This window comes from Myiozetetes cayanensis, unplaced genomic scaffold (genome assembly GCF_022539395.1).
Source record: "Myiozetetes cayanensis isolate MyiCay16 unplaced genomic scaffold, myiCay2020 scf5-8, whole genome shotgun sequence".
Classification (NCBI taxonomy): domain Eukaryota; kingdom Metazoa; phylum Chordata; class Aves; order Passeriformes; family Tyrannidae; genus Myiozetetes; species Myiozetetes cayanensis.
In genome coordinates this window covers 70,911,071-70,926,706 of record NW_026087742.1, presented here as the reverse complement: position 1 = coordinate 70,926,706, position 15,636 = coordinate 70,911,071, and the positions used below count along the sequence as shown (strand labels likewise).

Genomic DNA, 15,636 nt, shown 5'->3' with positions numbered 1-15,636 from the left:
TGGGGAGCCTGTTCCAGTACCTGACCACCCTCTGGGTGAATCAATTTTTCCTAATATCCATCCTAAACCTCCCCGACACAACTTCAGGCCATTCCCTTGGGTCCTGTCACTTGTCACCACAAAGAAGAGAGGCCACACCAGTGCAGAGCAGAGTGGGACAATCACCTCCTTCACTCTTTTGTTTAACATAGCAAATACGGTGTAACACTGTAAATGTCAAGTTCTGAAAATTCTCCAGTTCAGTTTTTCTGAATGCATAAAATGGGATTCTTTCTTTTCTGATCTCTCTGTTTTCTTTAAGGTGGAAAAATATGCCAAAGTGGAAAAGTCTATCAAGCCTGATGACTCACAACCAACTGTCTGGCCAGCACATGTGAGTAGTTTAGACCTTTGGCCAAACTTTGCTGTCTTTAGTTAAAATGCCTCTTATTTCAACAAAATCAAAATAATCTAGGAATAATCTTCTCTGTCCCAATGGAATTAATCTTCCATGTGTTACATAGACACAGGAAGATTACCAGAGATACTTGTAATTTTCTACAGTACAGCAAGGATACCTTGTAATTTCCTCAGATTTTCCAGAAATACAAGGAAGAGCAGCTTGCAGTGAAGAAAGCATAATAATTTACAAGGAGCAGCACTCTGCTCAACAAACTGCTTTCTTTACTCAGACACTCAAAGGATGATGGAAAAGAGCTTCAGTTAAAATCAAAATGTTAAATTTTGAAAGAAATTAGTATTAAACGCCTCTTACAAAAAGCTCTTTCTGCAATATGCAAGTTGAACTTTAAGATTTTTGGCACAAATTACATTATTTGATAAGAAGTAGTAATTAAATGTAATCAGCCATAGATAATTGATTATTTTTTATAATTTTAGAGGCAAGATACTATCTTTATTAACAGCATGTATCATGATGTCTTTGTAGTTTCATATTGGAAAAAAGTAATACTTTCCCATAGAACTTAATCTTTACTCCCAGTGTTTTGCTCTGAACATTTTTTTGCATTGTCATAATTTCTATAAAACTGTTCTTATATATGTTTACCCGGTCTGCCTTTCCATGTCTAATGATTGTTTAGGTTTTTCAATATATTTGTGTTTTCAAGAGGTGATAAACTCTTTTTCCTTTCATCCCTTTAGATAACTTTCAAATCACTTTCATTTCAGATAATGCACTCCTTCCTGTAGAGTTTTACTTACTCACAGAGTTACTTACAGAATGTTTATTACTATACTGTATATACAGCTGGTCTGTTTTACTCACTGGTTCTGCTAACAGTTGTTCAAGTTGTTACTAGGTTATTTTCTTCTGTCTTTTTAGGAAATAAAAGATGATTATATATTTGAATGTGAAGTTGGTACTCAGCTTCAAAAAACAAAGCTGACCATTTTCCAGTCTCTTGGCAATCCCTTGTACTATGGTAAAATTCAGACACTCAAAGGTGATGAGGAAAATGACAACCTATTAACTCCATCACAGTAAGTTACATGCATTTTTAAACTGTGCTGTGACCTGATAGATGAAGAAATACAACAATGTAAAAACAACCACCAAGAAACACAATCCACAAAAATTCTGGAGACACCATGAGACATTGCTGCATGCTTTTTTAGTGTTCTTAAAATCTCCCTGATGCTGTGAAAGCTTGAGACTTGACTATATTCTGTTTACCCTTAGACAGAGAAATTTAAGCTAAATAAATGAAGGAAAACATAAGCTTCTAAGAAGCTTTTTAATTTTTAATTGGTTTGAATATACTGGTTTTGGCTGTGTTTCTACAAAGATTTTCTGTTCTTGGCTCTTTTTGTTGTATGTACCAGATTATTTATGTGGAGGAACCTGAACAGCAGAGTAGAACCTATAAATTTCAGTAAGGCAAGGAGCAGTGAGCCTGAGCAAACTTTTTAATTCTGCTAATGAGAATTATTTTTACTGTCTAGTGTGTAATTCTTCTCTTATTTTTTATCCAAATCTTAAAACATCTTGAGTATTAAGAATATTTTATCCATAGACTTGAATAGTTTGTTTCCATACTGTTGTGGTTTAACCCCAGCTGGCAACTAAGCACCATGCAGAGACTTGCTCTGCCCCTCTTCCCCTGCTTCCCTGCTGGGATGGGGGAAAGAATTGGAAGGGTAAAAGTGGGGAAACTTGTTGGTTGAGATAAAGGCCATTTAATAAGCAAAGGAAAACCCACACACGTAAGCAAAGCAAAAGCAAGAAATTAATTAACCACTTCCCTTGGGCAGGTAGGTGTTAATCTGTCTCAGGGAGAGCAGGGCCCCATCATGCCTAAAGGTTACTTGGAAAGACAAAGCCATCACCCTAATTACACTCCCCCACCTTTCCTTCCTTTTACCACTGGCTTTATATGCTGATGATGCCATATAGTGTGGAATACCCTTTCTTTGGTCACTTGGGGTCAGCTGTCCTTGCAGTATCACTTCCCAACTTCTTGTGCACCTCAAGCCCACTTGCTGGTGAGAGGCAAAAAAGAACTTTGTAGGTACTGCTCAGGAATACTTAAAATACCCATGTATTATTAACATTGTTTTCAGCACAAATCCAAAGCACAGCCCTATATCAGCTACTATGGAGAAATTAACTCTAACCCAGCCAAACCCAGCACACATACTAATTTATCTTCCTAGAACAGCAGTGCTAGCTTAGAGTTGTGTAATAAGGTTGGGAATCAAATCATTTAGAGGTATTAGGTGCCTGGGGTGGTGGTGGTGGGGTGGAGTTCATTGCTAAGATACTGCCAATTAAAGTTCATAAAAACTCAGATAATTCTTCATTAGCAAACTGTCATACAAAATAAAAGGTGAAGTAAACATTTTTGTTGTTCAGTGAAATAAAACAATGTTTTTAATTTTTATTTTAATTCTTGGAGCTGGAGAAAGAGAAAAAAGGTGTTTTAAAAAAAATCACTGCAGTAATAAGTTGGCAAGCCGTAAGTGCTATGCAGAAGAGAAATACTTATTTAGGAGGGCTGGAAAATCATAGGGAATTGGAATTTGCATAAGTGAAATCAAATAATGGAAGCTAAATATTTGCTAAAATATTAATGGGTAGGGCTGCTTTTGACATACCCTTAGGACAGTTATATTTCAGTGTGAGCATATTGATATGTTGTTCATTTATACATAACTTTGTACTTTTTACAGTAACAATTCTGTAGCAGTTATGTCTATTTCTTTGAAAATATAAAATCCAAAACTTCCATATTCTGCCTTCCGCTTTGTAGGTAATTTACTCCTAAAGGAGACCACATTAGACCACGTGTGTATATCTTATATATAGTTAGGAATTCAAGTATATATTTCAAGTACTGAATAATAACCAGTCCATTGAATGGATACATAATCATCTGTATGTTGAGCAGGTCTGAAAAAAAGGAAGCACTGACATTTGTTTGAAGTCTTGTGATTATAAAAATATGGTCTTTTAGTCCAATTCATGACTGAAAATGTATTTTACATTTTAGGTTCCTTATTGGTTCGAAGACTGATGCTGAAAGGTAATTTAATATAGTATGTAAAGCCATTTGGTTTGGTGCCAAATAATGAATTTTGTTCCTTTTACCCATTTTGTTATGGTTATAGAAACAGATGCAGAACAGAGAAGGAGAAATAAGAGGAATTAATCATCGTAATAGGAAGTAGAATATAGTGTGTAGTTTCTGTATTTAAGAAGCAAGGAATAATAGAGGAAATCAAATATGTGATTACAGTTTGTTGTGCTACCTGAACTTTGAGAGCACTTAGCAGGAATTCCATCCTGACATTTTGTATGGTAAATTAGCCTTCATGGAAATGGTTCATTTGAACTTGTCATTTGAAGCATAATCTAGGACTTAAGGTTTACTTTACAACTTACTTTTGTGTGTTGTGCATTACTTAATTTGGCTTTTCCAGAGAAGCAACTAATAAGACAGTTTTTCAGTATATTTTAGTCATAGAATGAGTAGGAGTAGCAATTCAGGGATAACAGGCACCAAAATAAATGTTTTTTCAAATGTTTGTCAGTGTGCATCACATTAGATACCTGTGCATATGAGCACAGAACCTTTAAAAAGCAAGTCCTTCTATCAGAATAAGCAATTGGGTTTCAGGGACTAGGACAAGATGCAACAATAGAGGAGGGCAGGACCACCTTTTGAGTACATGGCACTTTACTGCTCTTAATTCCACTGTAATTTTAATTCAGTCTGAAATCTAATTGCTGAAAAAAGTACACTGCACCCATTCCTCTCTCGTGTATCTTGAGGCCCTTGCTTAGGTCTGCATTAGTCAAGTAACAGCATATTACAGAATCAGTGCTATACCAAAATAAAATGTTGTTCATCACGTTTAGGTGTAAAGTAATAGAAATATTCCAGCAGTTTTTCATTGAGTCTGCCAGAGTGTTAGTTAGAACAGCACTTCAGCTTGATTTTTCAAGTCTCCAAGGTCACTTTGTATATTCTGCTTATGTTTGTGAAACAGTTTTACCTCAACTTGGTTGTCTTAGATTAGTAGAGATGTAGTATTTCGTTTGATAGAACAGTATTTTAAATTTTTTTGCCTGGTGCTATTGGTGCTTAATCAAGTGTCTGTCATGATGCTCAAAGAGGAGTGATTGTTCATCCCTTGTATTTAGACTCCTCATCTGACATAGGCCTCAAGTTAAAGGAGGGGTTGACTGCTCCACAGGGAGCATAAGCAGAAGAGATACCTTTTATAAAAAGATTCTGGGCTTCTATGAAGGGAGTGGGATCCCCATTGACTGACATCCCAAAGACCTGCAGTTGCTTTTCAGAAAGGGATCTGTTCTACCTACTGTTTTCCATGTTCCTCCAAAAGACAAGGATTAAACATTAGAATGGAATAAACCTAAGAGCCCAGGAGCATAATGTAGAAAGACACATAGAGATGTAAATACTTTTTATAAATGTGCATATCTATTGTATATAGAATTATGCTTACATAATATATAAAATATATGACCATAGCATATACAATTATGTGTTTATATATATGTATCTACTTTAGAAGTTAAAAGTTGTTAATCTTTTTATGTCCTCATTGTTTGTTTCAGGGTGGTGAACCAGTATCAGGAGTTAGTACAAAGTGAAGCCAAATGTCCTGTGAAAATATTTCATAATTCAAGTGGATCAGTCAATCTAAGTCATCTTTCTCCAGGGAAGGAAATGGAAGTGAGTTGATTGAGCCACACATTTTTTATTTTCCCCTGATTATTTAATTATTACAATTTCAAAGATTGCTTTGTTTGTTTCAAAGGGTATTTTGAGTTGGAAGGGACCTGCAAGGATCATCAACTCTTAAGTGAATGGTCCATATGGGGATCGAATGCCATGACCTTTGCATTATTTGCATGTGCTCTAACCAACTGAGCAAATCTCAAGATAATTTTTGCTATCCATATTTAGAAGTAAAATAACATAACCATGTCATCCTGAATGAATTTTTTAATGTATTGTAGTCATGATCATTCAGTGTGACTATATTGGAAAAGTTAAAGGAAAGCATTTATGTTTTCTGTGTTGAAATGTTATCTTTTTGATGTTTTGGGGTTTTTTTTGGCTGTGTATAGTGTAGTTAGCTCCAGGGTTTTGTTTTAGCATGTTCCCCTGTTCAGATGAACCTTTCAAAGAGCAGTCTAATAAAATGCAGCTATATGTTTTATTTTTCAGGTCAGTAAACACAGAAGGAGATGGAGTACCTAAACTTCTTTTACCTTTAGGAATTAAAATTATTTTCTTTTTAATTTGAAGTGGAAAACCTAAAACAAAGGAAAAAACAAAAAACCCCAAACAAAAAAAATAACAAACCACCATTCCCCAAACAACTTTCAAGTGTGTATATTTGCATCCACACATGCTTCAACATTTCCAGTATAAATTCTTGAATTCCTAGATTTTCCTGTCTGTTAGCATTGCCTTGTGTTTTGTGCTGCTTCTGGCTTTGTTGGTCAGATTCAGTACTTTAGCAGTGAGCTGTATTTAGGCTCCAAGTAGTAAATTACATTTGTATCTGTTCGGCTATTTTCCTAGTGACATCTCTCCCCTAAACACCTAGTTTTAAACTCCAACGACATTGCTGTCAAAGAGGTAGTTCTTGGTGTCATCTAGACCAGCAGCATTTCAAGGCCAGCAGCTGCAGAAAGGGATGTGAAAGTTAATGTATATACACATACAGGCATGTACTTGCACATGTGTATATATGCACTAAAATCATATAATAACTTGGGGTGGGAGGGTACTTGCAGAAGTCATCTTGTCTGCCTGTGCAAGCCCCCACCAAAATCTGGACCAAAATTACTCAGGTTACTGTATTCGATGTTCTAGTCACCTTTGGAATGGGGCATTAGTCTTTATTTTCAAAATCAAGCAAGCAGATTTTAGTAGAAGAAGAGAAAGGTAGTCCTCAAAATTTTTTTCAAAAAATGCTTTTTCATAATCAAGTAATTAGAAACACGTAGAGGGACTCTGTCATTACTGAGAATCAATGGAAGCTAAGCTTGCCAAAAAGGGTGATTCTGCACAATGCAGAATCATCTGATTTCTCAATTCATGCACATGTAATTTAGACTCCAGCATTGAAATATTCCATTCATCATATCAACAGCCTCATGTTCTAGTTTCAGCAGTTTGTGGGCTGTATGTTTGTTTAGGCATTACTTTCATTTATGGAAAATACATATAGGTAAACATTTTATAGGTAAAAATGTATAGGTAAAAATACATAGACTATATATAACTGTAAATATGTTTCATTCTTGAGTCTTTTGACAGTGTCAGCTATTGGAATTATGGATCTAGGGTCTGTTGTGACGGAATGCAAACTACAGACTCAAGTAGCTGAAGTCAATTTATGTTCAGACAGCCTGATAAGTAGATTTTAGGAATAAATAAAAAGGGAGCATCTTCCCTCTAAAAACATTAATGAAGTTTTTATGCCACTGAAGCCAATGGGGAAATGTATCTTGTTTTCTGTGCATTCAGGATTTTGCTGAATGCATTTAAAATCCTACTCCTAGAATCAGGAATTCCAGTCCTATTCTTTAAATCTGTCTTGGTTGGAAATGTCAAGTAAATACAAAGTGAATGAATGAAATTATGCAACTTTTCAAGTAAAACCAAAGTGTTCTTTTACTTCAAGAGTATTTGTCATGCTTGCATTTGTGAAAAGTACTAAGAAGGATTTCAGAATTATGGAGAAAAGTGAAACTCTTTAATTACTTTGATTATTTTTTGCACAGTTTAAATTTTTACCAGCACTTTCATGCTGCTGCTCGATGGTAAACACTTTATCTAAAGGGAGTTGGTCATAGGTTATGTTTTTTTAAATAAATACGTAAAAATTTGAAATGTTTTGAAGGGAATTTTGGCATAGTTTTGAGGTGTCTTAATACAAATTACTTGAATTGTCTGTCATCTGTGTGGAAGCTGACATCATTGCTGTGGTAGTGTTAATTCCTCTTTCTTCCCAGCAGCCAGAAAGTATATCAGGCTCTGTTCAGTCTTCAGTGCTGGGGAAAGGTGTAAAACACCGACCTCCTCCTATCAAATTACCTTCAAGTTCAGGAAGTAGCTCTTCAGGTAATTATTTATTAACTCAAGCATTTCCTTTTTACATGTTCTGTAAAGGCAGGATATCCCTTTAGTAAAGATTTAATAAAAAAATACTAGTATCTTATCTGTGAGAAGAGCATAATTTTTTTTGATTTCTGATTATATTGGTTACAAAATTGTAACCTAACAAATATTTGAGTTAATCTGTACTCACAGAACAATAATGTATTTTAATTATGCTTTTTCAGGTAATATTTTTAGTTCACAACAGTCAAGTGGCCATCTAAAATCCCCAACTCCTCCTCCTCCTTCTAAGCCTCCTGGTCTTTCTCGGAAACAATCTATGGATCTTAATCAAGTTAGCATGCTCTCTACAGCTGTCATGTCTCCTGTGAACTCTTCACAAAGTGAGTCATGACGTAAGTTCTCCATTAAATCTTAGGCTTTTGCATAAATGCTTCCCTAGATAAACTTCTTAACCTGTGGAATGATGAACAGTGTACCCCAAATTGTGTAAGTTGTGCAGCTTTAGGCAGGTCTCTTGTTCACTGTATGTATTTTCTGTTTATTGTAACTGTGTTTGTTTTCTGTGTATATATGTATGCACCCTCTGTGTATACATTTTAATACATTTCACGCAATTAGCATGATCTCTTCATATATGAAAGGCTGGTAGATGATGTGATGAGATAAAATTCTAAAGTGTAGATTTTTTTTCCTCCAATGTAAAAACAGTATGTTAGATCAGTTTGCCTTAGCTTAAGCATTTAGTTTATTAAATGTTATAGGAGCTGGTGCAGTTGTGTATCTATGTATGTATATAATCCGATCACTCCCAAGGTGATGATACAATAAACAATAAGGTGATTTTTTAAAAACACTCCTACACTGTTTTACAAATCATTGCTGACTGCAAGTGTGGTGGTGATGCTGCTGCTGCTAGCACCAAATGCTCAGGTGTTAAAATGCGAATTTCAATCAGAAGTGATGTTTTAGTTTAAGTATTTTCATTAACACTGACAGGTTCATTGTAATCATAGCTATAGATCATAATTTTTTTAAAAATATGTATTTATCTTGAGCCATTTCATGAACAGATTTTACAAAAAGGAGACCATAGCTGCAGTTTCTCAGTTTTCTTATGAATAACTACACTGTAGGTTCCAGTATTCTGCACAGTATTATAATATGCTTTTTGCATTAAATAATTTAAAAACTGGGTAGGTCAAAAGGTGTAACTTTTCTGCCTTCTTGTTTTGTACAAAATAAAAAAGAAGAAAACTTACAAAAGTTTTCTTCTAACATATTGACTCTGGTTTTATGTTAGTGCTATGAATTGTGTAAATCTGCTGCACACAGTTGTTACGTTAAGGCTCTGGTCACCATTCAATTTATTTCCTTTCTTTCTGCAGGACATGAAAGCTAAAAAAGAAAAAAAGAAAACAAAAAAAACCAGCTCAAGTTTTTGGGTTTTCTATTGATAAACTTTGGCTACTGCCTCCACAACAAATACATCTGTATTTGCTACATTTAAGCAGAAGGAATCACACAGTAGCTTTTAAAGATGCAGTATTATCCTTTGGTTCTTAAATAATTGCTATTTAGTTGATCAAAATTTGGCAAATGGCAATTTAGCTATCTAATGAAATTTAGATCAGTCCTATGATGATTGAAATACTACATGTTCTTTGTTGACTCTGTTTTCCATGATATGTTTTTAATACTATGCTATTGTGGAAACAGTGCATATATAGTATTTGTTTAACAGTTTAGGACAAAAACATTAATTAGGTTAAAGTGGTCACTAAGAAATTCTTGTAAGTGTTCCTGAATGGACTTATGACTTAATGTACAATAAATTATGGAAGCCTTAAAGGAGGATACAAATCGGTGTATGCCATAAGGATTGAAGCATGGAGAATGGGCTTTCTTTGTGATTATACTGCATCCTGAACAACAAGTGTGTGCTGCAACACTTGTGCCATGTAGAAATTAACACCTGCAGTCTAAAAAACAGAACAAGTTGTCAGTGCTAAGTAAGATTCCATTAATCTTATTATACAAAAAGGATTGGCCTTTTATAACAAACTAGCACTTTTTATTTTTCTCAATGAGCAGGGTCTGGAACTCCTAAACCATCTACTCCTACTCCAACCAACACCCCTTCATCGACCCCACACCCTCCTGATGCTCAGAGCTCAACTCCTATTACCCCTTCTGCCACCCCTCCTCCCCAGGATTCAGGCTTCACCCCTCAGCCCACTTTGTTAACCCCATTTGCTCAGCAGCAAATGTCTCTGAGCCAGGCACTGCCCGTAATGACCATTCCTCTTTCCACCATGGTAACATCCATTACAACAGGAACAACCTCCACCCAGGTCATGGAAAACCCTACAGGACTTAACTTCATCAATGTAGTGGGCTCAGTGTGGTAAGTCTTCTGTTATGATGGTTTCTTAATTTGCCATGGGTTGACTGGTGGGAGGGGGAGAGTGGCCCAGGACTGTCCACCGTCCATTAGGGTAGATACATTTCAGGATCTGCAATAGAATCTGTAATTATAAAGTGAAGAGCCACTAGAAACTGTTTGTATTTCTCAAATAGAAGGCACCTACTACTGGAATATTGAAAAGGTCTATTAAGGAAGGCCTTTATTACTTTAATCTTTTTGGAGTCACATAAGTCAATTTCTTAAGGCTTAATCTCAATTAGTTGGTTTCTGTCTGAGGTTTTGCTCTAAAAGTTTGAAAACTTTTATTAATCAGAGAGGAGGTAGAATACCGTATGCAGACCAATTTAAATGAAAAATGGAAACAGGTTTGTTTCAATCAATTTAAAAAAATATTGAGGTTAAACATTCTTTGATCCCTAAAACTCATTTGTGGTTTAAAGAAAATAATAAATGCTGATTGTGTGGTATAACACGAACTACTTTTTAGACTAAAAGAAATTCTGCAAACAAGATAGTCAGTGCGAGACACATAGCGTAGTCCAGTGCAAGCATCAAGACACTTGAATTATTCATCTAAGGTGTTCAGCAGTTGATCACTGTTGATAAATTGGGGATATTTTTTATATGGCAAAAAGAAAATGCAAACCTGTTCCTTTTATGGTAGTACAACCATTTTGATTACTGTTGATCTTTTAGTATTTCTAGAATAAAAGTACTGCTTGTGGTTTATTTTCCTTAGCCGATACCATAGGATTAAAAAACCTGTATATGCGGAGAATATGGAGCATACATGTTATGCTCTAGGCAAAACAATTTTTTTTTATGCTGCATTGATGCTTTATCCCTAATCCCATTTACAACAAACAATTGATTTACTTGCTGTGAGACGGAGGGAAAAAATGTAGTTACTCAGATTCACTCGTGCCACTTGGATTTGATGTGATGTCTTTCCTTTTCTGCAGTGGAGCACAGTCACTGATGAGTGGTTCAAAGCCCTATGCTGGGGTGCAACACTGGTGCCATAGCCCCTGCAGGTATAAATCTGAGTGGCATTTTACCATCAGGAGGTCTGGTACCAAGTGCGCTGCCCGCTGCAATGCAGTCTGCCTCTCAAGCAGGTCAGTGTGACTGAGTTGAAAGGTGTGACCCACCCTTCAGATAGGGACAGCATGAGAACTTTTTGTGAGAAAAATGAACAAAATAGATTGTGTATTTGATGGCTGGAGCTCAGGAATAACGTATGTGTTTTTGCATTCAAAGTATAAACTATGTTGGAGATTGTTTGAAGTTGATTTTTGGTGAGCTCGACTCAAAACCTGGATTGTTTGTTATGCTCAGTAGGAAGTTTGACAGAAACTCCGAACTCAAATGCAACTTTGATAATGATGACTGCCAGAAAGAGGGCATGACTGAACTTAGAAGGAGGACTCACTTTTTAAATGTGTGAGGCATTTTATTCTGTCCCTGGGACTCCTTTCTTCTAGTACAACAATTAAGTAATTCCTTTTTGCCTTTAAATGTGACTGTATAAATCTTAAAAGCCCACTTTAAATTCTCAGTTTATTTTTTCTGAACATATAATAAAGAAAAAACCCCTAATGTATGATTATAGAATGAGAATGACAGGAGACTTCAAGATATCCATCCCTTATGCTAAGACAGCCAAATCTGTCTAACCATACGGAACCAATCTTTATCTAAGTTGTCTTTAAATACCTTTACTAAAGAAGATTCCAATCTTCCTCAGTAGCTGTTTGGAGTAGTTTATTATCCGTGCAAAATGTTTGCTTCTAGTTACAGTGCATCTCCTTAATTGCAAGATTTTTTTTTTCCTGTGCCTTTCAGACATGAAAACGGGTTGTTCACCCTTTCTCTTTACCTTCTAAATATGAAACACGCTGTCATGTCCCACATTTGTCTTCTCTTTCTGATAGGTCATATTTTTCAAACCTGTCATAATCCTGTCACTCTCTTCTAGACTGTCCAATTTGCTTACATCCTTCTTAAAATGTGATAACCAAAACTGGACACAAGCCTGAGCTTGGCTGATTTACCATTGTGGAGCACAGCAGAATAAATGCATCTCATCTCTTTCACAACATTCCTGTTTACATTTCCCCAGATGAGGTCTGCCTATTTTTTATCTGTATTTTTTGCAACAGCATTACATTAACAATGTAATGTAAGAATGGCTTTACTGGTTTAGGCCAAAAATCCATCCAGTTTATATTCTGTCTCTGACAGTTGTCATTAGAGGATACTGAGGAAAGAGTTTAAGATGGCAAAAGTGTGAAGTAAAACATCCCCTCTCTACAACTGTACCTCTTCTGGCAATATACAGCTTTGAGGACTTTTTAAACTGAAGAATATCCACATGGATCTTTGTGCTCTAATATCCCATGCTAGATTTCTGGTCTGTGGATTTATCTAATTGGTTTTTGAACCCATTTATATTTCTGGAACCTACAGCATCTTGTGACAGTGAATTTTATAAATGTAAAATCTCTGAAGATGTTCTTTTGTGTGCTCTGTAGTTTGTTATATGGATGATTTGGATATGTTTGTGACTTACTGTAGCTTCTTCTCATGTCCTTTCTTGCTGTATAGACACAAAGCTAGTTACGATTTTGTACTTGTTCATTTGTCTTTTTTAAATTCAATGTTATTGAATCTTGGACCATTTGTTCAATTCACTAGGATCACTTTTAGTCTAATTCTGTCCTTTCAAGCACTACCAGCCTTTACCGGTTTGGTGTCACAGATTTTTCTATGCTGTGCTGTCACCCACACAACAGATGGGAGTAGTGAACTGAGCCAGGTCTGTGTGAGACCTCCAGGGCTTCTGCTTGATAGCTGCTGGCTTACTGGAGAGTTGCTCAGATTTTGTGTGGGATTGTTTCCTGTTAAAGACTGATGAACTTAGAGTGTGTTACTTCATTGAGACTGTGGACTTTTTTGGATTTACTGTACAAACAGTACAAGTTTTTAAAGGCAGAAGAATCACTGAAGAGTAACTGCTGAGGTGTTCTCCTTTCACCTTTATGTGAATGCATTAGCAAGTTACAGGTTACAGGGTACACTGTTCAGTAGCAATACAGCTCTCTTGTACTTTGAGTCTGAATAACTATGAAATTAACATTATGGAAAATGCAGCATTGTATTAAGTATAAAATTTACACTTGACAGTTTTCCAACTTCCAAATGTTTAGAAATAGCCCCTGTGGAAAGCTGTATTGCAATACACAAATATAACTGAGTAAAGACTCCCTACTAATGAAAAGATGTTCTCTTTAACAGGCAGCCCCTTTGGTTTGAAAAATACATCAAATCTTCGGCCCTTAAATCTTCTACAGGTAATTGATATTCTTGGACACAATAAGAATGATAATTTCTTATCTTTCTATACAAACCTTTTTACTGCATTGCCCTGCACACATCTTTGGAGCCAGTTGGTCAGACCATTTACTGCAAATTTTAATGGCTTATTTAAAATGCTTAGAATAAGAGAAAAACCTACTTCCACGGAGATACCAGGTGGAAATTATATTTCTAGCGTAGAACAAAGCAGGTAATTTTCAGTAACAATCTAAAAATACTGACATTTTACTTCAAAAGATTAATGCTAAAATACAATCTTCTATTTTCAGGATTTGCCTAAGCTTTTATTGCAAATCATTCTCTATACTGAAATTATGATTATACTGTACCAAACAGTACAGTAGCATCACTCAGGGGTTACACACAGAATGCCTAAAAGCTGAGCTCAGCATGGCCAGGTAGGTACAGTAATAGGTTTAAAGAGCTTCTGGTAAGGGAAATAGAAGCTCATGTAAGATAGGGAGTTTAGAAGGTCTGTAAATGCTTTCTTTCCACTAAGTATAGATACAAATATAATCACGAGCAGAATATTGCTTATTCTGTCAGAGTTGCATTTAAAAGCAGAACAGGGACTGTTTGTGGAACTGGGTGGAGTTCCTGGATCTTGAATTCAGCTGCCAGTTACTGGTGCAGAGTTGCAGCTATCAGTGTTCCATGTGTGTTGCACCACACTTCAAGAAGTTACTACCAGTAAAAGAACAGCTGTAACTTTGCCACTTCCTCCTCCCACTCCTGTACACACTCCAGAAAAATGGAAAAGTGAGGCACAGGAGGCAATTATGCCAGAGTAGAGCTCTTCTGTAGATCTAAGTGCTTATATTTGTGATTCCACATTGAAGTACATCCTTTCAAGCTAGCTCTGCCACTCATATACACCAAGAATATTTGGCTGAAATCAGTGCAATTAAAGCTGGAATAAGGGAGAGAAATCAAGGCCATCTCACTATGTATTAAAATCCAATGGAATATTCTGAAAGTGGAAATAATATGCAGGGCTTTTGAAGGCTAACATTTACATTTTCAGTATTAGTACAATATCTAATGTTTTAGTTAGAATAATTAAAATGTATTTTTCTGTGGACATGTCTCACTATAATTTCACACAGGTTTGTTTTCAGAACATAAGACTTTTTCACAAACAGCAGCAACTGTAAACTTACTGATTTTAAAGGTATTAAAAAAAAAACCAAACCCAAACCTCTAGGGAGTATGTCATTATCAATGTTATATTCATCCTAGAACAGTGGGGTGCTCAGCAGTTTGATTGAATTATGCCTTTTGTTTTTAATCTTTAACAGCTTCCAGGTGGTTACTTATTTTTAACCCACTCCAGCAGCAGCTGTCACAGTTTTCTCCACAGCAACAACCTCAGCAGCCCACAGCCTGTAGTCCTCAGCAACAGGGAGAGCAGGTGTGTGCTAACAGCCCTCAGTCTGGGGTGCATGGATGAAACAGTTTCTCCCCATCTTCACAAGTAAATGAGCCTTTACCCAACAGATCTGTAGCAGAGGTGGAGGACAGCCTTCTAAATCTTCTCAAACAGCAAAGACTGCAGGGGCTCTGTTGCTATGGCTGGAACTGGGTTATACTTCTTTATTTGTATCCTGTGTAGAAGAGCTGAAACAAAACAACTGGCTGAGCATTGTCTAACTCTATCATGAAGAGAGCTAGCTGACTGTATGAGTGGTGTAAAATCAGCTTTATCATAACTAGCAGATACATCAGATAAACTGAGAAAAGAATGATGTCACGATTACAGAGTTAACTAAAAATTCCTACTTACACTGCTGTGAGCTGGCTTACGATCCTCATTGCTGTAGTTCAACAGAATTTTCTTTGCACCAGAAGAAGTATAAATTGGCTTTAAGGCTGTAATCTTAAGACATTTGCTCTACTGCTGCTTGTGACTGGTGTTAAAAGTTTTAAGCACTGAAAAAGTCTAAAGTCTTGATCGAGACCTGTTCTCAAAATGATAAATTTTGAGTGGTTAGTCTACCTGCACTTATAAATCTTTACCAACCTGATGCAGCAGTTTGGGAAAACAAGCTGCTCTGCATTTGTGTTCATCTTCCCAGACATGCAAGACTTCTGCTTACCGTGTAGTCTCTACTGGATACTGAAGTTTGTCATAATAATTTCGCTTGTGCTACTGTAGACCTTTCATAAACAAGATGCCTTTCTCAAATGTTTTATGATGTTTAGTCTCCTGTGTCACAGGCCTTGTTC

At 36.1% G+C, this 15,636-nt stretch overlaps 1 protein-coding gene across 1 annotated transcript in view; it reads left to right on the top strand.

Moving 5' to 3' along the window:
- LOC126649785 (transcription factor SPT20 homolog) overlaps positions 1–15,636 on the top strand; it is a 30,100-nt gene that overhangs the window by 11,191 nt on the left and 3,273 nt on the right. The window contains 12 exon segments of the mRNA XM_050334204.1: positions 302–373; positions 1,325–1,482; positions 3,492–3,524; positions 5,084–5,201; positions 7,499–7,607; positions 7,829–7,987; positions 9,699–10,011; positions 10,995–11,022; positions 11,024–11,150; positions 13,330–13,385; positions 13,560–13,575; positions 14,724–14,821. Coding sequence (XP_050190161.1) covers positions 302–373; positions 1,325–1,482; positions 3,492–3,524; positions 5,084–5,201; positions 7,499–7,607; positions 7,829–7,987; positions 9,699–10,011; positions 10,995–11,022; positions 11,024–11,150; positions 13,330–13,385; positions 13,560–13,575; positions 14,724–14,821 — 1,287 coding nt within the window.